This window comes from Erpetoichthys calabaricus, chromosome 2, assembly GCF_900747795.2.
Source record: "Erpetoichthys calabaricus chromosome 2, fErpCal1.3, whole genome shotgun sequence".
In the NCBI taxonomy this organism is placed as follows: Eukaryota; Metazoa; Chordata; class Cladistia; order Polypteriformes; family Polypteridae; genus Erpetoichthys; species Erpetoichthys calabaricus.
This window is the reverse complement of record NC_041395.2, coordinates 230,139,019-230,164,034: the sequence shown is the minus strand read 5'-3', so window position 1 is coordinate 230,164,034 and position 25,016 is coordinate 230,139,019. Positions and strand designations below refer to the sequence as shown.

The following is a 25,016-nucleotide window of genomic DNA, read 5'->3' as shown; positions in this document are numbered from 1 at the left end:
TTTCCCCCCCTTAAGGCGATGTGGGGATAAATGAAGCTGGCAATGATGTCTGAAATGGTTTAGCCGTTTTGGGTGGAAAATGCTTTGTAACTTCAGTAGTAGAACTGAGTTTAACAGCCTCTTCATACTGAATTTTGTGCCACTGTTTTAAGTGATGAAAAAGTTTGTTAGTGCTCTGACTTTTTGACACTACCTAACCCTAACCCTAATTCCCTACATATTATGCGATTCTGCTGCTCATCTATCCTGTGAAATCTAAATCACCTCCAAGTAATTCATCCATTGTTATTTTTACATACTAAGCCATCTTCAGTTTTAACTTGTATGTCATGTTCCCTCCGTGTTGCGAGACAGTTGTTTGCATGCATGCGAGTGGGAGTGGGAGCTGCTAGCAGAGAGCAGTAATGAAGCCTGGAGCAGACAGTGAAGGATAAGAAAAAAAGGCTCTCCGCAAGGTTAAACCAAAACTTTATTTAAACTGTATAAATTATGCTGCTTCAATGCATATCCCACTCTACTTATATCTTGGCATATTTTAAAATCGTGATATACTGCCCAGCCCTAGTTGGAGAGGAAATTCATAGAGGAGGACGACTTGAGTGAGCTGCATCAGCCTGGCTAATGATGAACAGAGAGCAGGACCAATAACATAGGATGGTTGTGTGTGTTCAAAATAATGCATAAAGCATTTTGACATTTTTGTAATTCATCCAGCCATTTAATCTGAGCCTTAGATGACCTCTGTGTGGAGTTTGCATGTTATCCCCATGTCTGTGTAAGTTTTTCTTTAGGTCCCCAAACCAGTGAGGCTACATTAGAATAGGTTGTTTGTAGGGGTGTGCGATATTGGGGGAAAAAAAAAAGCTCGATATTTTCTGGGACTTTGACGATAACGAAAATTCCAAGATATTCTGCATCCTTTAACTCTTTTAGGGCTAATTTTTTTTTTGTTTCTTTTCTCCCAGGGCTGAATATTTTTCCAAAAACTAACATTTTTTAAAAAAGAACACAAAGCAATTGTTTAACATATCAAATCAACAAAAAATATTTACTTTTGACAAATGTTACTGTCTTGCATGTTGTATGAGCCTGAATTCTCTATGTGTTGTTTTGATGCCTATTTTTCAATTGTCTGTTGCTGCATTTTCTAACATATATTGTTAGTGTGTACTGTAGAGAGACAAGTCACCCATTTGCCATCGTGCCATGCCACTGCCACCAAGTTTTCTGCCTGCATGAAAACCGTATTGTCACCTCTTTTCATCTTCTGAAACTTTATGAACTTTATGTATGGCATTATAGCCTGGCTCACCCCATGGGATTTGCTTCTGTTTATTACAGAAGTGAATAAAACTTTGCAGCAGCACGTACCTAAGCCACCAGGGGACAAAACACGTTTGGACCAATGCTCCCTGAAGTTATATCACCAGTTCTGTCCCATCTCTATTTGTAATGCCACAGCGCGCTTCATCTCGTCTTTCGTTGTGGGTTTCCACTTTGAATAACGAGAATGCGATGCAAACGCAGCCCGCGATTCAAAAAAAATCTCTGCCTACCTGTTTGTCTCGTCTGACAGTAGCTGAAAAGCAGCATCAGGAGAAGAGCCGCCTGAAGTACAGCAGCTGGTGATCTGTCGTGTCCAAAAGCAAGCCATGCCGTCTTGTAAACTCCGGTAGCCATATCGGCTCTCAACGGATCGATGTATGTGTATTTATCCCATGCGAACCTTGCCGTAGATGCATCGGCTGCGCGAAGGCACTCAACTGGCAGCAGATCCGCTCGCGCGGCATCGGCTGGTGTCTGATCAGCTGATGCCTGCCTCTAACTCTCTTGCTCGATCTCCTGATCACTGCCAATAAAGTCCGATTCTGAAAAATCAAGAGTCCGACTCCGCGGTAATGCGCAAAACAACGTCTGCCAAGTGTTTTCTTTTCTGCACTTGCTTCGCTGCCTTTTCACATGTCGGTGCCATCTTGCCTTTGTTTACATTTCGCAACTCACGCACACGCAATGTTTATTTGCCGAGTCAACGAGTCTAGCATTCCTCCAAGCACAGAGGGAATACCTGTGACGTGACAGTGAGATTTGTCGCCATTAACAGCTGATTGTCACCCTTTATCCCTGGATGTCGACTTTTGTCGACATTCGCCTTCAACCCCTCCTGTCGACAAAAGTCGACATCCGCCCTAAAAGAGTTAAACATGTGTTTGAAAGTCTTATTAAGATCTAGCTTGGTCTTGGTAATAGAAAATTAATTGTAGCTTAATGAAACAGTTAAGGAAAACAGGTCTTATTTATTTAATTAAAACTGAAGTTAACCACCTGGGTCCTTTCTGTGTGGAGTTCGTGCGCTCTCCCCATGTTCACGTCGGTTTTTGCCAGGGGCTCCGATTTCCTCCCACAGTCCAAAAGTGTGCAGGGTAGGCTGATTGGTTAAATTTACCCTGTAATTGTGTTTGTGTGTCTGTATGAGTGTGTGCACCCTGTGGTGTGTTGGCGCCCACCCAGGGTTGGTTTCTGCCTGTGCCTGTTGTTCCTGGGGCAGGCTCTGAGAACCCCCACGACCCCAGTTGGGATTAAGCGGTTACAATAATGGATGGGGGGGGATGGATGAAGTAAAACAAAAACATTAAATTTACCGGTCAACTTATTATAGTATGTATTGTAGTACATAACAGTGACCTACAGGATGTACATAAACATATGCACAGAGACCAACAAAACTATTAAAATGAGAGCACCTACTATTCATGTAAACAAGCTATAAATGCACAGGGAATAAAATACCTGAACATCACAATTACAGGCCATGAACTGAACATGTGCGGCATGCAAGGAAGAACACAAATCCAACCTAATGTACTATGGTGTAAACATCTAAACATCCATGAAATACTACAGAAGTAGCATGTGTAAACAAGTTTTACACAAACTAACACTATTAAAGAAATTACTAACTTCCTTTGTCCAATATTGCACAAAGTTATGAGTTTTGAGAAAGTTATGAGAACTGTAAAATTCTACTGTAGAAACTTCAAGTTGTGTGACAGGAACACCAGCCTGTCCACAGCATCTGGCTTCAAAACAGCACGGTTACTTGTTACATTTCCTCCGGTTGTGAAAGTCCTCTCAGAAGCACTGCTTGAGGTAGGAATGCACAGGTACTTTTTTGGTAGTTTCTCCAATCTGGGGAAATTTACTTCTTGTGTTTTCCACCACTCAAGTGGATTTACATCACTGTCCACCTCTGGTATCATTAACACTAGAATTACCAGTATCTACGAAAAAACTCGTAGATCCGGCCCACCTTAAAACCGTTCTCACCTCTCTTTTGTCTTCTAAATGAGCCGATTAAGACGAGCCAGCAAGCAGCTGGCTATTCCATCCCCCACCATCGCAGAACGTTCACTAAGTTTTCCCAGCTCATGCCTTGTTTGATTATCTGGGAGTGACTGAACTGCTAGAGTTTTAGAGTGGAAATAATATTATTTGGAACACACGCATTTCATGCGTGTTCCGTTTCTACAGTAATCTGTGTAAACACATTGTTAAAACAAACGTTTTCATATTTTATATTTTAGTAATAAATGTTACAAAAAGTGGCATAAACTATAGAATTTGTGAAGCCTGACATCCAAACATCAAATAAACACTTTCACAAAAGGTTCAAAGCTGTTACAACACTGATTTGCTGACTCGGAGCACAGCAACCTTGCCGTGCCTTAGAGACCGGAGTTCGATTCGATTTTAATGTGCACACAAGTATTAATCCAGGTTTGCATGGCCCCATAAAGTGATAGTTTTCAAGGGGGTGGCACTAAAGAGAAGGAATCGCATTGCATGACAGATGCAGTCAAAATATAGAACCTTTAATTGAACAAATTTTGCAAAAGCTTAAACTATGATTTTGACAACATATTTTCAACCATACAAAGAGGCATTTAGACTTAGTAAAATATCCAGAGGTGTTTGTCAAAAGTTGGATTGCACTGAACATGTCTTAGAAAAGGAATAAATAGTAAATATTTTTTGTAAACCAACTACACTTTGTTAATGTTAACAATCTCTGTCCACTGACACGTTAAAGTGACTTTTTAAACAATTTTACCATCATTAAACTGCATAATATTTAAACTAATAAATAATAACAATAAAATACATAATAGTATTACTGATAGTTGCACCATTACTTCAAGGCTTCAAGCCCAGGTACATTACACAGTATTCACCAAATTAAAATAAAATAAAACAAGTGCAACTTGGTGATGACATCTTACCAACTGTACCATCATTTAGGCAAACTGCATTAATATGGACCTTGCTTCAAGCTAAGCTATATACATAAACGAGCTGTATATACCCGGCGTTGCCCGGGGCAGAAGTAACCTAATCGGTCAAAGACTTACATATATACCAAAGTAAACCTAATCGGTCAAACAGCTTCATATATACAGAAGCGAACCTAATTGGTCAAACAGTTATGCATGTGCAGAATGATTTTACAAACATTATGCGTGTTAACAATCATTAAAAAGAAAAGATTGAGGAACTGTTCTTCTATATGTGATGAAGCCACTAATAAGACAGATTTTTTTCAGGACCCAGCTGTTTCATAACTAAACTACTGCCACCCCAAAGTAATGCCTAATAGTGGTTTTTGGGGTAGCTGTGGAATAAAAAGGGTGTTTTTTAGTCAGTAAGAATCTGACACTACCCTTCAGTACGGGCTGAAGGGTGCCTATGTAAGGTTTTACATCCTTCCCGTATGGAAAAAAAAACATAGTAAACTTTTTTTTATCATTACAGATAATCTCAGTCAAATCGAAGTACGCATTGTCAATTTATTTGTATCTAATTTTTACTTTTTCACAAAGCCATCTCATGCCAATTTGTATGAATAAACTTTTGCTAGAGAGTTAGCAAAAGTTTATTCATGCACATATTTTAATACGGATAATCTATCTCTAATCAAGGTTCTCATTTTCATTGTAATTTAAAATAATAATAGATACTCATTTTTTTCTTCTGTTTTAGAAAAACCAATCTATGCCACCTACGTCTTCGTCAAGTCAGCTTCATCCAGCTTCATCACATATAGAAGAAGAGTTCCTCAATCTTTTCTTTTTAATGATTGTTATACACACACATACATAAACACACACATAAGACTTACTGAGTGAAACGGGCTTTCATTGACAATCATGTTACGTTATTTTGAAAATGTTTCCTTTTTTTTTTTCATAACCTCTTTAACACACTACTTCTCCGCTGCGAAGCGCGGGTATTTTGCTAGTATATATATAGATATATATATACATATACACACATACATGCAGTTTTAATAACACAGAAATCAATATAAACATTAACATCATTATCATATGAGAATATGAAGTAATATATAAGAAGCACATTTCATATAAATATAAATAATTAAACAGTAAAATCTTCTGTAATTTGCTACCGTGGCAATTTGTGTGTCTGTCCAGGATTTTAAATGACCTGTAGCTCGCAAACCGTTGCACCTATACACTTGAAATGTGGTACACATATAGTACGTCACGTCTACTATCCGCTTTATGGGTGATGATTGTTTTAGTCTTTTTATCTTTATTTTATTTTATTGTACAATCAAGTCCTATCTTCGCACAGCAGGGCAGCCGTGGGCGGATGCGTATGGTGTATTCACTTGATGTTATCGTGCATTGCGCTGTCAGTGGTATTTTGATAAAAGAATTTGAACAACATATAAGAAGCGTATAAATTATTAAACAGTAAAACATTAACATTTAAGAAGTAAAGTTACATTAAGTACTACTGCTGTGCCTTCGGGTATACCTAATTTTTTGTTTGCCCATTACATGCTTAAATGTATACATTTTTTGGTGCACCTACCTGAGAACACGCGACATATAACCGAGCGTGGGAGAAGCATGGATTTTAAACACGCGTTGAGTTGATGTGCTGGTCTGCCTCGTGAAATAACTGGTAATGTTTGACTAAAATCTACAGCGAGTAAAACGACATTAGCTCCTATTTTTTTTTTTACGATCTCTGAGATGTTGCTTTTTTAGGTTCAAGGCTTCATAAGCTCTTTTATGTTGTATGGTGTACTTATCCCAAACCATCATCTTTGAATGTTGCAAGACTTTCGCCTTGTATGTAGATCGGGGTAATTACATTCATTGCATTCCTAGTCTGAATCACAATGTGATTGTATGGGTGGTTACCTGGCACTGTAGGGTTGCCACCCGTCCTTTAAAATACGGAATCGTGCCGCGTTTGAGAATGAAATTGCGCGTCCCGTTTTGAATCAATACTGGACGGGATTTATCCCGTATTTTTTTTATCATTTTTTTTTTAAAGCAGCGTCTCATGCAAATCATCCCACACGCATTTTATGAAGATGCCTCCTTTCCTACTTTTGATTGGGTAATACTTGATGTCATCGTTAGTTTGATTGGTGTTTTTAACTGTCCACTGAGTAGGGCGTGTCTTTCAACCATAAGCAGATTTTTTGCACTGGTATCACTGACCTCGATGACGGCGACGTTATTCGTCAAAAATAAATTACGATAAATGACGATTTTAGCGATACTTTATTACGACGGCGGCTACATAGACACGATCAAATAAAAACAAAAAAATCAAATAATCATTCTACATTTTCAAAACGTCGAAAAAACGACGGAATGAAAAAAAGGCCCACCCGATGACCCACCCATTCCATTTTTATATATATAGACTAGCAAAATACCCGCGCTTCGCAGCAGAGAAGTAGTGTGTTAAAGAGGTTATGAAAAAGTAAAGGAAACATTTTAAAAATAACGTAACATGATTGTCAATGTAATTGTGTTGTCATTGTTATGAGTGTTGCTGTCATATATATATATATATATATATATATATATATATATATATATATATATATATATATACACATACACACACACACACACACACACGCACTTACAATAACATAGAAATCAATATAAACAACATTAACATCATTATCATATGAGAATATGAAGTAATATATAAGAAGCACATTTCACATAAATATAAATTATTAAACAGTAAAATCTTCTTCTATAATTTGCTACCGTGGCTATTCGTTTGTCTGTCCAGGATTTTAAATCACCTGTAGCTCGCAAACCGTTTCACCTATTGACTTGAAATCTGGTACACATATAGTACGTCACGTCTGCTATCCGCTTTATGGGTGATGATTGTATTACTCTTTTTATCTTTATTTTATTTTATTGTAGAATCAACTCCTATCTGTGCACACCAGGGCGGCTGTGGGCGGATGCGTATGGTGTATTCACTCCATGTTATCGTGCATTGCGCTGTCACTGGTATTTTGATAAAAGAATTTGAACAACATATAAGAAGCATATAAATTATTAAACAGTAAAACATTAACATTTAAGAAGTAAAGTTACATTGAGTACTACTGCAGTGACTTCGGGTATACCTCATTTTTTCTTTGCCCATTACATGCTTAAATGTATACATTTTTTGGTGTACCTACCCGAGAACACGCGACATATAACCGAGCGTGGGAGAAGCATGGATTTTAAACACGCGTTGAGTTCATCTGCTGGTCTCCTTCGTGGAATAACTGGTAATGTTTGACTAAAATCTACAGCGAGTAAAACGACATTACCTCCTTTTTTTTTTTTTTTTTACGATCTCTGAGATCTTGCTTTTTTCGGTTCAAGGCTTCATAAGCTCTTTTATGTTCCATGGTGTACTTATCCCAAACCATCATCTTTGAATGTTGCAAGATCGGGGTAATTACATTCATTGCAGTCTGAATCACAATCTAATTGTAACATCCGCTACGTGCCCTCTTTTAATTGTGAGAAGCAGATATATATAACCAAATTCTCGCGCTTCGTTGCGGCGAAGTACTGCTTTTAATTTTTTATTAAGAAGAAAAGAAAACCTTTTTAAACGGATCGAAAATATACCAATAACAATTTGTTAAGGATCTGTTTTTTTGTGAAGCTCCCTTTTCACAGCTGTCGCGCTACGGCGTGTGTTTCGTTTATTTGACAGTATGTAGATCGTGGTAATTACATTCATGGCATTCGTTTTCTGAATCACAGTCTGATTGTATGGGTGGTTACCTGCCAGGTCACGCTTGTGGTTTGTCAGCAAGTCGCCTTACGTCCGCCACGTGCCCTCTTTCTGTTCCCAGAAGCAGATCATAGAATGGTTTTAATAGTTTACTTTCAAATAATGCAAAGAGTATGCGACATGTGTTTCTCCCTAATTCTGGGCTCATCAGGCGTACACACTCACTGCATCCCCTCTCGTGAATCGAATCTCTATCGTCTGCGCCAGAGGTGAAGCCCCTAACGTTGCGCTACGGCGTGTGGTTCGTTTATACCTCGTGTCTTCTCATTAAACTTTTATCTCGCGAATATGTTATTGCAATCCGCAGCGGGAGCGTTTCTATAAACTTAATTTAAACTTACGTTTTACACCGTGCTTTTTTTCCCTTATGAAGATGCTTGTATGCTTCACTCGCTCGCTGCTTATTGTTTCGCTCCCTTCTCAATTGTTTAATGAATTTTTTGTTCTTCGCTGTTTACGGCTCATCCTTCATTTCTCCCTACTGCGTTCTTTTGTCTCGCGAATATGTTACTGCAATCCACAGCGGGAGCGTTTCTATAAACTTAATTTAAACTTACGTTTTACACCGTGCTTTTTTCCCTTATGAAGATGCTTGTATGCTTCACTCGCTCGCTTCTTATTGTTTCGCTCCCTTCTCAATTGTTTAATGAATTTTTTGTTGTTCGCTGTTTGCGGCTCCTCCTTCATTTCTCCCTACTGCGTTCACAGTCTTTTCACGTGATTACGTGGGAGGCGTGATGACGTGACACTCAACTCCTCCTCCCATGGCCATCGAGCTGCCGTCCATTACAGTATATTGTGAAAAAAGAGGTTCCAGTTATGACCATTACACGTTGAATTTCGAAATGAAACCTGCCTTACTTTTGTAAGTAAGCTGTAAGGAATCAGCCTGCCAAATTTCAGCCTTCCACCTACACGGGAAGTTGCAGAATTAGTGATGAGTCAGTCAGTCAGTGAGGGCTTTGCCTTTTATTAATTAGTATAGATAATAAAAACTGCAACTTGCATTTATAATGCTGTTTGTGGTATAGCCCTATGGAAGCGCATTAGGGCCACTGTGAAGAAAAAAAAATATGGACACGGAAGAAAAAAACAAACTATATGTCGAGAATAAATTCGACATGTTGACTATGTCAAGATTAAAGTCAACATTTCCACTTAATTCTCATAGTTAATTTTATAATTAAAGTAGAATGTTGTAAACTAAACTTCATCCTAAAATCAATGTTTAATTTACTAGATTTTCTCAAGCCCTGTCACAAGTTAATGCAGCACATCAAATACTTTGTGTTAAGTGTTCCCCGACCCAGTCGTTAATCATTACGCTTTTTCTTTCTCCACATTACCAATCATCACACGATAAACGTCTTTGTGAAATTAAAACTAGTTATTAACTTAGCCGACGGAGTGTTCAGAACTTTAAAAATATCTTCGTTATACATCGCAGGATGAATACAAGCAAAACATACACTAGCAAGTACAGAAACAAGTACAACCTGGCTTGCAGTATTATCCAGTAGTATAGAAACAGTATTTACACATCTGACCTTTTAAAACTAAAGTATCTCCAGGCAACGGATGTGACTCCTTTTTTTCGGCAAAAGTTCTTCTGTTCATCATGTTCTACTTTACTTTTAGATCAGTTTCGGAATGCTCTCTGTCCATTTTCACCGCGCGGCATACCTATGCTACCGCCCACTATTTGGTGGTGTAGCAGTGAAAAAGAGCCCTAGTGCAACAAATCTGTGTTTAGCGGTGTAGCAGTGAAAAAGGTCCCCACTTGAACAGTTTCCCGCTGCGCCACATTCCGAACGTCATTTAGGCAATTTAAACCGGTGTTGCGGTATAAGAAAAATCCATATCATAAAAAAAATAAAAAATGCTTTTCGGTATGAACTGGTGTACAGCCCAGCACTAGAGGAAGTGTTTTTTTTTTGTTTTTTTTCTTATTAACATCAAACGGACATAAAATTTATAAATTGGTATGCACTGTAAATCGTTAAGTTTAAAATGTCGATTGTGGTTATTTCTGTTGATTAATTCATACTTTTTTACTTAGAGTCAGAACAGGAGCTTATTCAGCTTCTGATCTGACTCTAACAGCGCCACAGTATAAATTCACACCCGATCTGATGCTGTTCATTTTCAAATAATATTGTATTAGTGCGATTATGTTTTCTGATTGGTACTATTCACGTCATAAAATTTCTTCAAAACGTCACATATATTTGTCTTTCTTTTTTTAAAATGTGCGTTGATCACCGCCAGCATGTTGTAGCACACAGCAGCTGGCCACCTGCATGTTCTTGCGCGCACTGAATAAGACATTCTGTATGCAATCATCAGATTCAGATGTTAACAGTTCACAGTTCACACACACGCAAGATTGTCTTTCTTACATTTACAACATGTGTATCTGTTACAATGTACTCACTTCTCTCTATGCTGTGGTTTCTATTACACACCTGAAAGAAAGACAATATATGTGAAAACATCATCGAACTAATGCAATATTATTTGAAAATGAACAGCGTCAGATTGTTTGTGAATTTATGCTGGAACTGGAAATTCTCTGATGTGGAATCAATTCTGTATGGTTGTGGGCGTGGGTGTGAATGGTGAACATAACTGGGAATTACTGTGAATGTGCATGGTGTTTTGAGATAATGAATAGAGCTGCAAATTACTGGTGCTTGTTCAGTGTAATAGGAACCATAGCACAGAGAGGTGTGTACACTGCAACAAGTACACATGTCGTAAATGTAGGAAGGGTGCTCCTTGGGTGAGCTATAGCGCGTCTTTATGTGAAAACAGCAGTGTCAGATGGGGAGTGTCTGATGATTGCATATAGTGCTGAAGTTACTACTCTTTACTATACTTTCCTCTGCATGTCCTAGAGTACAAAAGAAACGGCATACTGCAACATGTGGGGACTGGCAAGATTGGGGGGATAAAAACATGCGGTCGTATGTATCGTGATACACTGCAGAGCTATAGTGCGTCTGTATGTGAAAACAGCAGTGTCAGATGGGGTAGGGAGAATGAAAAGTGAATAAAACAAACAAAAACAAAGCTAACCTTTACAAATATCATAAATTACACCGGCTGTTACAGACTGAAATCTAATGTATCTTTTTATTCTAAAATAGTAAAAATAAGAGCAATTCACTTCTCAAAAGGGAGTCGTGCAGAATCGAACTCGTGACCTGTTGATTCCCAATCAGCAACTGATACTGTTGCGCCACGGCGGCAGTCGTTGTAGATAAGTGTCAGTGTTGCACACTAAGGCGGCTTTTTTTCTGCAGTTGTATTTTTGAATAAAAGCGCACTTGTTCTATTTGTACCTTTCATGAAAGTGTTTCTTTGATATTTGGACTTCAGGCTTCATACATTATATAGTTTATGCCTACATTTTGTCATTTATTACTAGAATATGATAGATAGATTACATCTTGCCTGAAGAAGGGGCCTGAGTTGCCTCGAAAGCTTGCATATTGTAATCTTTCTAGTTAGCCAATAAAAGGTGTCATTTTGCTTGGCTTTTCTCTACATTCATAATGGCTAACACGGTACAGCACCCTAGTATTACTAGAATATGAAAAGCGTTTGTTTTAAAAGTGTTTACAGATTACTGTAGAAACGGAAACCAAATGACATGTGTGTGTTCCAAATAACGATTTATTATTTCCACTCTAAAACTCCACTTCACTCCCAGATAATCAATTAAGGCATGAGCTGGGAGAAATTCGTGCACGTTCTAAGTCGGTGAGGGAATGGAATAGCCGGCTACTTGCAGCTTGTCTTTATCAGTACATTTAGATGACAAAAGACGCTGGCGGAGAGGTGCGAACGGATTTAAGAAGCGATTTAAGGTGGGACGGATCTACAAGTTTTTTCATAGGCTCTGGTAATTCTAGTGTTAAGTAGCTCTTGATCTCTTTTTCAGTGGCAATGGGCAGAGACTCGTCTTCTATGAATTCCTGTGCTTTTTTGAAATAGCTGCCAAAAGACTTTTTTTTTTCTTTTTGCTCCCTCTCTTGTGTCATCACCTGATCCAGTTTCTGTAGCCATCGGGTGAGCTGAAGCAGTTGAGGGTCCTGAGGTAGGGCTGTCTTCCTCTGTCGCCACAGACAGAAGTTCTCTCGCAGCTGCCATCGTAATGGCTTTGATTCTGTCGTCATTATTAAAGCGATTTTTGAACCGTGGGTCAAGTGTGGATGCCAAACCCAACAGCTCGTCTACTCAGTCCTCTGTGTATTTGGAGTTCAGATACTCTAGAATGGCTTGTTTAATCTTTTTGGTTAGGTCTGTGTCATCAGACTTCACCTCCAGGACATCAGAGTTGAATAAGGCCAGCACAGGTTTTAAGTAAGAAACTGTTACAAGTTGCTAACCTGAAATAGCATCTGTGAACTCCAGAAGAGGGCCTAGTGCTTTACTTACTGCCTCCAGCACTTCAACATCTTGCCATGTTGGGACAAGATGCCTGTTTTTTTTTTGTCTGCAGTCAAAACATGATGAATGGCTTTTCTTGTTCAATAACTCTCTCTATCATGCGCTGTCTTGAGCCCCGTCTTGTTGGTGACTCGGTGATAAGTTTATGCATTGGAAGTTTGAGCTGCTCTTGTGCATCAACAAGTGCTTTTTTTCTTTTCCTAGCTACTGGAAAAACCTCCGACCACCTTTTTGCAAACTCCTATGGCTCTGTCTATCCTTGGATCCCGCATGCTCCTCTTTGGAAAATATTTAATATAAAATTTAACGGAACATTCAAAGTGTACTGCATATATTAATTGCATTACAACATTCTTATATTTTTATTGTATAATGTATTATTTGAAATTTTATTATTTTTGTCATCTACAGCTTTACTTATCAGGTCTTTTTGTATTTTTAAACGTCATAATAAATAAGGTCAATTTAACCTAAACTTCATTTTATAGAGGAACCCCAAATTACTCACCAATCGCAATATGAAGCCTATGCCCAAAACAAGGTAGCCTCTTCCAGTTATTAATCCGTAGTGCACTGACAACGTTAGCCCCTCTGTCTGTTGTCATGCAAACCATGCGGTCTTCTCGCAATGACCATGATGCCAGCGCATCTTTCAGACCTTGCACAATGATGTTGCCAATGTGATCTTCTGGGAAGTAGGATGTTTGCAAACAGAAGCTTTGCAGTTGCCAGTTTTCGTCAATGAAATGCACTGTTAGGTAGAGGTATGGCTCGGATGTTCGGCTTGACCGTAAATCCGTTGTTGTGGCAAAATGTGAAACCTTTTGCAGTTTATGCGTCAGAGTTTGGTGACTCGAATCGTACAACTTAGGCAGAGCTGTTTGACTGAAATATTTTTGGCCAGGCAGTGTGTACCTTAGGTCTAAAGTATTCAAAAGTTTAAAACCATCTCTCTCAACCGCTTGAATTGGCACCATATCTTTTGCGATGTAATTGGTGACAGCGTTTGTTATGTCATGCCATCTGTTGCTTTTGTTGTCGTAAGACACTTTTTCTGCAGAATGAGTCCGCTAAAGTTTGCTGAATGTGTTTTCGTGCTTGTACCTTGGTTACTTTAGACTTGTGCTGGACAGTTGACTCCTTAAGCTTTTCGTATTCTTCGTATTCTGTGCGGTGGTTAGTTCACAAGTGGTGAAACAAGTTAGTTGTCAAGCTGTCTTTAACGGCAACCAATTTACCACATAGTTTGCAGATTGCCGTCTTTAGAGCAACATCAGTCTTTTCAAAACCAAACCATTGCCATGCGAGTGTGAATGAACCACGTCTGGCAGTTAACTCTGACGACGTAGATGGTGAGGCTGTTTTATCATCTGGCGCTGTTTGTTCACTCATTTTGAGGCAGTGAGCGAAGCTAACTTGTGGCTTGCTGGACGTGCACGCCTATGCAACTCGCTTTGCGCACAAAGCCCTACATTACCAGAATTGTTCATGGAGCTACAGAGCAGGGGAATTGAAGCTTGTGGCACAGTGAGGGTGAACAGGAGACACATACCTTCACAGTTAAAGCCAGACAGGCTGAAGATGAAAAGAGGTGACAATCCGGTTTTCATGCGGGCAGAAAACTTGTTGGCAGTGGCATGGCACGATGTCAAACGGGTGACTTGTCTCTCTACAGTACACACTAACAATATATGTGAGAAAGTTATTCGTCAAAAGGGAAACCCAGAAGGTAGGAAGCTGGACAAGCCAGTTGCACTTGAGTATAACTGTAAAATTGCTGGAGTTGACTGACTGGATCAGATGCTGGGGTCATACGCTTACAGCCATAAGTCCACCAAGTAGTACCACACTGTGTACCATTGCATGCGTGAGATTGCACTTACAAATGGCTATATATTGTTCAAGCAGGCAAACAGTGACAGCACTATGACTGCAGCAGATTTCCGCAAGAATATGGTTGACTGTTTGCTGGCAGAGTATGTTGCAGTGCCTTTGGCAAAGCGAGGAAGGCCATCACAAAGAGCAGTGCCAGACATGCTGACTGAGCGCCACTTTCCTGCAACATATGAGGACAAAAAATACAAACCTGACTGTGTTGTGTGCAGCAATAGACAACTGAAAAGAAGGCACCAGTGCAACACATATTGTAAGCAGTGCAATGTGGCAATGCATACAATTGGCTGCTTTGCGCGATATCATAGTATGCAGGACTTTTGCTGTGTAACATGTATGTGATATGTATGTGAAATCATATAGTATGCAGGCTCGTACAACATGCAAGACAGTAACATTTGTCAAAATAAGTATTTTTTGTTGATTTGATATGTTAAACCATTCCTTTGTGTTCTTTTTTTAAAAAAAGTTAGTTTTTGGAAAAATATTCAGCCCTGGGAGAAAAGAAACAAAAGAAAAATTAGCCCTAAAAGAGTTAATGAAGATATAAAAAGCAGTTTAATGACTCTTTAAATATTAGGTTTTTTTGTATTTGCTTATTGTTAATGAGGTGTGTAATGCTGATATCTGTCTCCATATAGATTCCGACCCACTCAAAGCAAGTCCAAAAAAGATGCAAAGCTGGAGTTTTTTGGATTTGATGAAGAAAATGAAGTCTATGGAATCAAGGGTGATGTTGCAGCCTCAGGTGGTGCAAATTACAAAATTAAATACTTTGGATTTGATGATCTAAGTGAAAGTGATAGTGAGGAAGAAGATCATCTGCTTGTACAAGACAAGAGAAATTCAAAGAAAAAAGCAATGATTGAAGCTGCTTCTGTTGCATTTTCTCTACCACCCCCAAGTTGTCAGCAGTCAGAAAATGATTCTCAAGATAGCCAGACCAGTTCTAACACAGGTAAGAGTAAAGGTGGAATTACCATAGTTTTTATAAAATTGAAGTCTGAAAAGTAGAGTGCAACTTTATTGTTAAAACAATTTCTTTGTTTAGGATTCAAGGTGAAAAAGTGAAACACTATAAATGAGGAAATTGTTGTTATGCCAAAGTTAATAATATTTTGTTAAGAAACTGTTTCTGCTGTAATTAAGTTTTTGTGTGACTTTATGGCATAGACATAGGGGACCAAAAGTATACAGTTGTGGTCTCCATGTTAGAAAAAAGACATAGCAGTGATAAAGTCCAGATGAGGGCGACTAGGCCATTTCTGGAACGGCAAGATATATGAGCTCCGAGGAGACAGATTGATGGAGTTCAGCATTTTCAGTTTAAGCTGACTGTGATTAAGAGTGAACATGATTCAGCTATTTAATATTTGTTTTAAAATTTGCACACTACTATATTGTAGGAATATCAAACAAGCAAGCCACAACTCTAAGAACCCATTAAAACCAAATCATATTTCTAGTGTTTTAGTGGAGACCGGAATGCTCTTAAACTACTTGAAAGTTTAATTTGCCACAGTTTTCAGGTATAATGTTCACATTTCAGCGTTTTAGCAGCGAGCCTTTTAGAAAACTTCTTAAGCAATAGGTTTTGAGTGGTTTCAGCCCAACAATTACAACACTGAAATCAATGATAACGCTTATAAAATGCTGGTAAAAGAAAACAAAGCTTTTTGGAAGTGTTGCTACAGGAAGTCAGACTTTTTGTAGGTGAATAATAATTGAACCAGTTCATTGAAACTATTTATAAAAAAAAAAAAAAAAAAAAAAGGCAGGTGTTGTCATGTTTTGGTCATCTAGTGACAGCGAATGTGGTCAAATACCTTCCCATTGAATGACAAGAATTCAACACAAGTTACAGCTATCCATTTAATTTTAGTGATGGTAAAGTTTAGTACAGATGAACATATAGGCGGAGTGGCCTAGTAGTATTACCTGATTTAGCACTAAACCTAGAAATGTGCTAGTATTTTCAATTAAGAAAATACATTTAATCCTTTGTGAAGTAAATAACATCCAACTTCCTTTTTCATCTTAAATCTGAGCTTCCTGGTGAACATTAACCACTGTGCCACTAGATCACACTGTTTAAAATTAACTTAAGCAAATAACTGAATTAAATCTAAACAATACTCTTAATGTTTCTTTTGCTAGATTGCATGCAGCACACACTTTTGTGCTTGGCTATGCGGTTGTGCCCCATAAAGGTCTGGTTGACTGTCTACCACATTTACTTCTTATACCCAGTGCTGCTGCAAATATTACTGTCTTCCAGTGTCTCTAAACTGGACATCTTAAATTGATCCCTCAGCTCTTTCAGGATTAAATGTATGTTCATTTCTTTTTAATTGATTACCGTTGTGCACTTCCTCACTAGCTCTTACTATATGAGTCACATGCTAGCATGATTTTGCAGACAGCAGTAGGCAGTTTTTTCCTGAAATAATTTTTTTTCCTTTAAATATCACTGCTTACATGCTTATTTACACCTGTGTGTAATCTTGGAATTTTTCAGTGAACTTCAAAATGTCCAGAATTGTCCTCTTGATTACCTTTATGGCAGAACAGGGTGAACCCATTATGTGCAGTCACAATGCTGACAGCACCTGCTGTTTGGTACTGTGATTGTCAGGATTAAAAGCACTACAGCCATAGAAGACTTTCTGGAGACGCAATAGTCCCCTCATAACATGGCAGTATTTCACAACTTACAAAATGGAAATGATGTCAGTCATATTTTCTGTACAAAACGCTTCTTTGAAACATCGCAAAAATGCTTTTAAAAGTTCAAGCAACTCCAGAAAAGCACATGACAAACACACAAAAAAGCCTGACAAACACTTGGCAAGTGCAAGCTATTAAAAAGCTTGAAAAACATTAAATGCTGGAAATTTACAATGCTTAAGTATGAAAGAGACCTAAAAGAAGGTAACCTCAGCATTGATCATGGGTAAATGAATTCAAGGCATTGTTAAGGATAAGTTTGGACATCACATGTCAAGCATAGGTATTATATATTAGCAATTAGTCAGCATGCATTCACACAGGAAATATGTTTCACTATTTTACTGATGTTCTTTAAGGAAACAACAAAAGCATATGATCAAAGAATTACATAAAGTATTTACCCTGATTTTCATTATGCTTTTGATAAGGTACACCATGTCAGAAGTTAGTAATAAAACTAAAGTAAAGGGACATTCAGGACATTGTTCTAGGTGTTTAAGCCAATTTTAAACTCACCTATACACAATGTTCTGGTAAGAGGAACTTTTTCTGACTTTGGTGGTATTAAAAGTGATGTTCTTCATGGATCAGTCTTGGGGTTGCTGCTCTTTTTAATACACACAAACAATCTAGATAAGAGAAAAGCTTATAGGCAGGGGTGCACATAACTGGTACGCATGCACAAAAAAAATTGTAAATGCGTAATGTCATCTGTGTCCCTACGGCGCCGGTGCAGACCTGACCATCAGAGGGCATCGACACCTCATGATGCTAATATATGTTTTCTTTTTGGTTTTGGTTTATCTTGTGTTGCCAATATGTCTTAAAAAACAACAGACATTAAGCAGCTACTTTGGTGTTTCACCACCTGCAAAGAAACAACAATCCAAGCCAGAGCAGAAAAAAAGTTTTTTCTGAAAAGTGGCTCCAAGATGTGCTGTGGCTTGAAGCTAATGATGAGAGCACTGAAATGTGGTGTAAGTTGTGCCGCACGCATCCACATATCGCAGACATTTACACAGGCTCAAAGAATTTCAGTCATCCGTTATTTGACGAACCTGAAAAGAGCAAGGAGCACATGAATGGAGTACACGCTATTTCTAATAAGCTAGTCAGGAAGAAATTTCCACTCGCCCTCTAGCCAGATGGCAAACTAAGGTAAGTGAAGAACAACGGCAAGCTCTGTGTAATGTTTTCCTTCTTGCCTTTCATAAAGCTAAACATGCTCATCCCCTATCTTCCTATGCTGAAGGTATTCATTTACTGGAGAGGCTAGGAGTAAATGTCGAACTGCGTATCATTCATGTGAGGCGGCCACACGGATATTGCAGATCATCGCGCGCACTATTAGCGTGGAGTTGAAAGCAAAGAATTTTGGGGACTGATTTTTGATGGATCGGAAGACATCATTAAAACCGAGCATGAAATCGTTTTCATTGTGTCTGTGTCCAACATTGGGCAGATTACCATGGAGTTCCTTGGCCTAATCAAACTCCCTTGTGCACATTCTGTGCACCGCACATACACTAGAAAACTGCGCAAAATTGGCTGATCTCAACATTCCGTACTGTGAGACCTTTAATAGCTCCATGGTCAAGCTGCTGCAGTTTTATTTACAAAAAGGTGGAGCAAAAAATACAGCTGTGCTTAAGAAGTTGTTTGAAGAGAACGTGATCTCCTTTGTGAAACTGGGTAAATTTCATAATATCAGATGGTCTGCATGGAGGCATGACACACTGCTAAAAATATCAAGATTATTTCCAGCCATTAAAATGCAACTGGCCACGAGTGATAACAGTGACTTGCAGCATATCTGCACAGACCAATTTCAGTGTTTTCTGGGCAGCGTGCTTGACATTGGCAAGATTTTAAAGAACACATCCATTGTGTTTCAGAAGGAAAAGCTGAGCATTGGAGAATGTAAGATGAACTAATGGTGGCCATAGGACAGTTTACACTTTTGCTTGATGCTGAAGGCCACTACAGAGCATACACTGTTTCTAATGCTGATGCTGACAGGGACAAGATAAACTTACTCACAGGGTTAATTGAGGAGTTTGGAATCCGATATGACTCACTGAAGTCATGTGATCATTTCTTAGTATTTGATCCTTCAACTTGGCCTCAGGAAATACAAGATTTGCATCGTTTTGGCAACACAACAGTTTGTACCATTCTTCAGAATTATGAAGCCACACTGAGCCTTGACAAAGACACAACTGTCACAGAATGGATGCGCTGAAAGCAAACAGGGAAACGCTTGGCAGCATCCTCTGTGTATGACTTGGTCCAGATAATAAATACAAGCAATCCAGATCTTTACTCCAACATTGTCAAATTGGTTAAACTGTCTCTTACACTGCCTTTGAGCAGTGCAGCCGGTGAGAGGGGATTCTCAAATCTTAACATAATAAAAAACAAGCACAGATCTCGTCTGTCACATGCTCGCCTCATGGCCCTAATGCACATTAACCAGTCAAAAATGAGCACAGAGACATTTGACCCAAAACCAGTGGTTGACCTATGGATGGAGACAGCTAAGCGGAGGCTTAACCAAGGAGAGGGAGATGCATCTGCAGCGGCATCATCATCATCTATCATGCAGGAAGCTGAAGTAGAGGACTTTGAGGTAGACAGCGAGGAGAGCAGTGAGAGAGGTTGCACTTATTAAAACCTTACTCTGTATAGAGTGATCAGGTATTTCTGATTCTTACCTTTTTTAAGCTGCTGTTATATTTTTATTTTATTATTATTGTTGTTGTATCTGTATTTTTTACCCTAATTCTTTACATTACTGTTAAATATGTTATAGAAATAGTTTTATTTCAATTTTTTCAATTTCTTTGGCACAACTGTTTATGGTCATGCCAATAAAGATCTTTGAATTGAATCCCAAACTCCATTTGATGGTACTCACTTGAGTAACTCACTGAAAAAGTTATGTGCACCCCTGCTTATAGAGTTTACAGATAATGCCAAACTAGGTGGAAAGACAAATGATGTACAATCATCAAAATGGTTACAGAGGGTCCTGGACAGCATACGGTCTTGGGCAAATTTAAGGTAGTTGAAATTAAATATAAATGAGTAAATATAATTAAGAAATCTAAAGTAAGTAAATGTAAGGTATTACATGGATGAAGTAAAAATGTTACATTTGAATTCACATTTGGAGGTCTGAAACTTGAAAGTACACCTTATGAGAAGGACCTAGGAGTCATAGTGGATCCATCACTGTCTACATGAAGACAGTTTACAGAAGCAATCCAGATTGCTAATAGGAGATTAGACTGTGTATCATTTTGCGTAGAGTACAAGTCAGTGGAATATATGTTTAAGTTATATAATGCTAGTCAGGCTTACCTGTACTGTTGTGTACAGTTTTGGTCCCCATATTACAAAAAAACAGCTGGGCTACAGAAAATCCAGGGAAGATTGATTTGGCTGATTCTGTGGCTTAGAGGTACTGTATGAGTTAGGATGAACAAAGGAGGAGTTGAATCTTTTCAGCATAAGCAAACACAAAAGAGGTGAGACATGATTAAAGTGTTCAAAATTATTATTTGAATTAGTACAGTTATTTCCTGCTATTTAAAATAAATTCTTCAACAAGAACACAGGGACACAGTTGAAAATTTGAGGGCAAATTTTGCACAAATGTTGATTTTACTTGACGCACAGAGCCATGGACACATGGAATAAATTACCAGAGTAGTGTGTTATAGAGAAGGACTTCAGCAACCTTAAAATTGGGGAACTTCATAGGGATGCTTTGCTTGTTGGGATGAATAGAATGTTCTAGTCAGAATTGTTCTGATATAGTAATTTAATTTTATTGCACAAGTTTTTGTTTCTTCAATGAGTAGTCAGTTAATACGAAATGTGATTATGCTGCCAAAAAGGGAATGGGTGGTGCTTATGATTAAACAGATGAAAAGGGATTTTTTCACTATCTACAGCAGGTTTTACAAGAGAACAGTGTACTTTATTTACTTTGACTAAACTCTGTTGTATAGCTGTGTCAATCCTTGGGTGAATGAGAACACTGGTCAAGGGAACAGCTCATGAGCCTTGTATCTATATCAGAAGGTAGGCTTATCCATCACCTTTCGGATGTCATTTGCTCTGCTTGCCATCAATTGCAAAAGTTGAGAGCTGCTATCCAGTAGATTTTTTGACCCCGGTAGGGTGAGGAGTTAGGCAGCATTACCAAAGATAGTTGCTGCTTGATGGAAAATCTTGGAACCAGATATTCTGGTTGTAGAATGGAATACACAGTGCATTAAATTGTAGCGTATGTTGACTGTGTCTGCTATACTAGAATAGTTTGCATGATAGATGTACTTACTGCAGTAGCCCAGTCTGTTTGTTCACCTGCATGAAGCAACTGTGCTCCCCGTTGACCGATTTTGTTGAAATTTAGCAATTTTTTTCTTAAGGAAAATTTGTTGGGACAGTTCAGTTTTCGTTGATATGTCAAACAGATTTTGTTGTGCAGTTATAAAATTTCAGTCTCCCTTTTGAAAAGCATTGACTGATCTGCAAGCACATCTAATTTAAAAATGAGAAACAATTTTATCTTGACAGCAGTTACACCAATCAATTTTACTTTTACCTGTTCTCCAGAGCTTGGATTCCAAAAATGACAGGGAAAGGGCTTGCATGTGCAAGCAACTAATACAATAGCAACTTTCTCCTGATGCTTTAAGCAACAGTTAACTATAAAAGTATAAAAGTCACTTTTATGGAAATAAATGGGTGAGGAAAGCAATTATGTAAGCGTAATTAGTCTGAATTGACTGAACTGTATTGTAAACAATTGACTTTGTCAAACGTTTTTTGAAATAATTAATTGCATATAAAAGGTGCAGGTCCCCTAAGTAATATAAATCTAACATGGGGTTAGAATGGAAGCTGCATTTGATTTTTGCAGTGCACAAAGCGACTGATTGTGCTGCAAATAGTAAAGAGATGGTTTAGGATTAGTGTTTGCGTGTGCTGAAAGTATTATGTACAACAGACTGAGGTGGGTTTACAGTTTTTCTATGCCTGAAGATCTACTTTTGCTTCTGTGCATTTTCAGACTGGAATTAATCTATGAATAGATTATCAGTACCTTTAGTGTTTCTTTTATACAATTAATCAGATTCTTTCCAAGTTCTTAGCAATTTATATAATTTTAATTAATCACTGGGTTTCAACTAATATTAATAGCTGCATGGGGAACTTCTAGTTGCTTTTGTCCTTGCATAGGGTAATATGGATAGTGACTTAATGTTAGTAATGTTCATTTTGTATTAGTTATTTTTCCTGTGCTAATTACTGAGTATTGTTCTGTTGGGTATAGTATCAAAAATGTTCAATTTTCTTAAACATAACTGCAGTTGTTTCTATTACCATTTTTTGGCTAACATTCTTATCCAAAGTGGCTTAGAACATTTTGAGAGATACAGTTGGTTATAATTTTTTTTTTTTTCACAAGTTGGAGCACAGGCAAGTGGACTTGCACGTAGTCACACAGTGTCAGCAGCAGGACTTCTGTTTATCACAGTAATCCTAAATACATTTACAGCACTTATTGCTATAATGTACGTTAAAACTACTTTAATGAACATCTGTCTGTTTTGATCACAGCACTGCTAGCTTACCACCTTATCTCACTCATAATTCACCTTCTATAACACAATGGGTAAAGGAAAAGAAACTTATTAGCAACAGTTCAAAAATTCTTAATCTCTCGGGTGTTTATTTTCCTGAATAAACTGATCGTGCCATACAGTCGGTAAAGTTTTGGACACCCTAATTTCTTTAAATAATAACTTCAAATTAAATTCCAATCCTTTCTCCTTTACTTTTTTTCTTCTTCTCTGAAGTAGTGCCGGGTATGGTTTTTGCCACTCTTGAATAAGATCATGTTTATACCATACTAGGAGATAATTTAGTCCCTGTAAAGCAATTTTTAACAATAACAGCATAATACATTAAGTCTAAATTTAAGTAGTTAACAGATACTTATATTTACAGTATTTAATTTCATTAACAACATATTAATTTCACACTTGAAGACACGCCATTCTGACAGACGCACAGTATTCATCAGAGCAAAGGAATTGAATCCGATGCCACCGCACATGAAATCAAAAACTACAGTTGTTCAGCCTGTGAATAGTTTCTTGAAAAATCTAAGAAATTTGATAACTTTGTTGCTGTGGACAATCATCCATTTTCTGTTGTAGAAGACGTGGATTTCAAAGGCTGTTTTTGTTTTTTCTTTTTTTTTTGTTTTCAAGTTTGGACATCTGGTGATGAATATAAAAAAAAAAATTCTACTTCAGTGCTTTTCTCACTACAGAGGCTACTCAGCTTCTCGTCCAGACCTTGGTCATCTCTAAGCTGGACTACTGCAACTCTCTGATGTCTGGACTTTCACTAAAGGCAACACGACCACTTCAATTGATCCAGAATGCAGCTGCAAGACTCATTTTTAATATTCCCAAATTCTCACACACTACACCTCTGCTGCGGAACCTGCACTGGCTCCCTGTGGCTGCCCGCATCAGGTTCAAAACCCTAACACTTGCCTTTAAGGCCAAAACTGGAACTGCACCACCTTACATATCAGCACTGGTTAAGCAGCGTGTCACTTCTCACTCTCTCAGAACATCAAGCACTGCTCGTCTCGAACCACCCTTACTTAAAAGAAGAGGACGACATGCATCAAGACTCTTTGCAGTGTTGGCTCCTCAGTGGTGGAACGAACTTCCTCTTGCTGTACGAACAGTGGAGACCCTCACTGTCTTCAAACGTCGTCTGAAGACACACTTCTTTAAACAGCACTTGGGGGACTAAAGTCCCCATACTCTTTTCTACCCTTTTCTCAAAAAAAAAAAAAAAAAAAATTTTGTACTAACAACTTACTATTTTCTTCTAGCATGGTTTTGTGTACAACTTGGTCAGCGGTAACTTGTTTAATGACAGTAGATTTAATCCTAGCCTTAAAGACTGAAGAACAGGCGTAGATTACTAAGCACTGTTGTAAGTCGCTCTGGATAAGAGCGTCTGCTAAATGATGTAAATGTAAATGCTTTAGTTGGGAGTCGAAACACAGGCTGAAATAAGATGAGCAAGTGTTATTTTGGAGGTACCACATATTGTGAGAGATCTAAACATTGACAAAGTCAAAACTAAAATAATAGTAATAATTAACTTTAATTTTTTTTTATTTTTCACCTATATATATATATATATATATATATATATATATATATATATATATATATATATATATATAAAATATATATAGTTTTTTTTTTTTAACTTTTCATCCCTCTTGTTGGAAAAAGTTTTACATTAAATATAGTAACGGCTTGTTAAGTTTTTTCTTGTAACTTTATTTCCTTGTAGATTATGTAACATGGTAGGTTACCAATTTTTTAATTTGTATCATAGTTGTACAGTGGAACCTCTAGATACGAGTTTAATTCGTTCCAGAACTGAGCTTGTATAGCGAATTTCTCGTACCTAGAACAAACTTCCCCATTGAAAATAATGGAAATCCAGTTCATCCGTTCCGCACCCCCAAAAATATCAACATAAAAATCAATTTTCCTAATAAATAACACTGGTAAATAATATAACTGTAGTTTACCTTTATGAAGAGTCCTGGCTGGCTTGAGGGAGATGATAGGGAGTAAGTAAGTTAATTTCAACGCCCATGGCTTCCTTTTTTTTCTTTGCAGCACTATCTGAGGCAACAATCTTTTTTAGAGGCATCGTGGAATAATTATTTTCAC

General features: G+C 37.9%; 1 protein-coding gene across 1 annotated transcript in view; it reads left to right on the top strand.

Moving 5' to 3' along the window:
- Nucleotides 1-25,016, top strand: part of waplb (WAPL cohesin release factor b) — a 266,382-nt gene that overhangs the window by 76,256 nt on the left and 165,110 nt on the right. Inside the window, exon 4 of the mRNA XM_051922842.1 lies at nt 15,135-15,451. Within this exon, the coding sequence (XP_051778802.1) occupies nt 15,135-15,451 (317 nt within the window). The remainder of the gene's footprint in view (nt 1-15,134; nt 15,452-25,016) is intronic.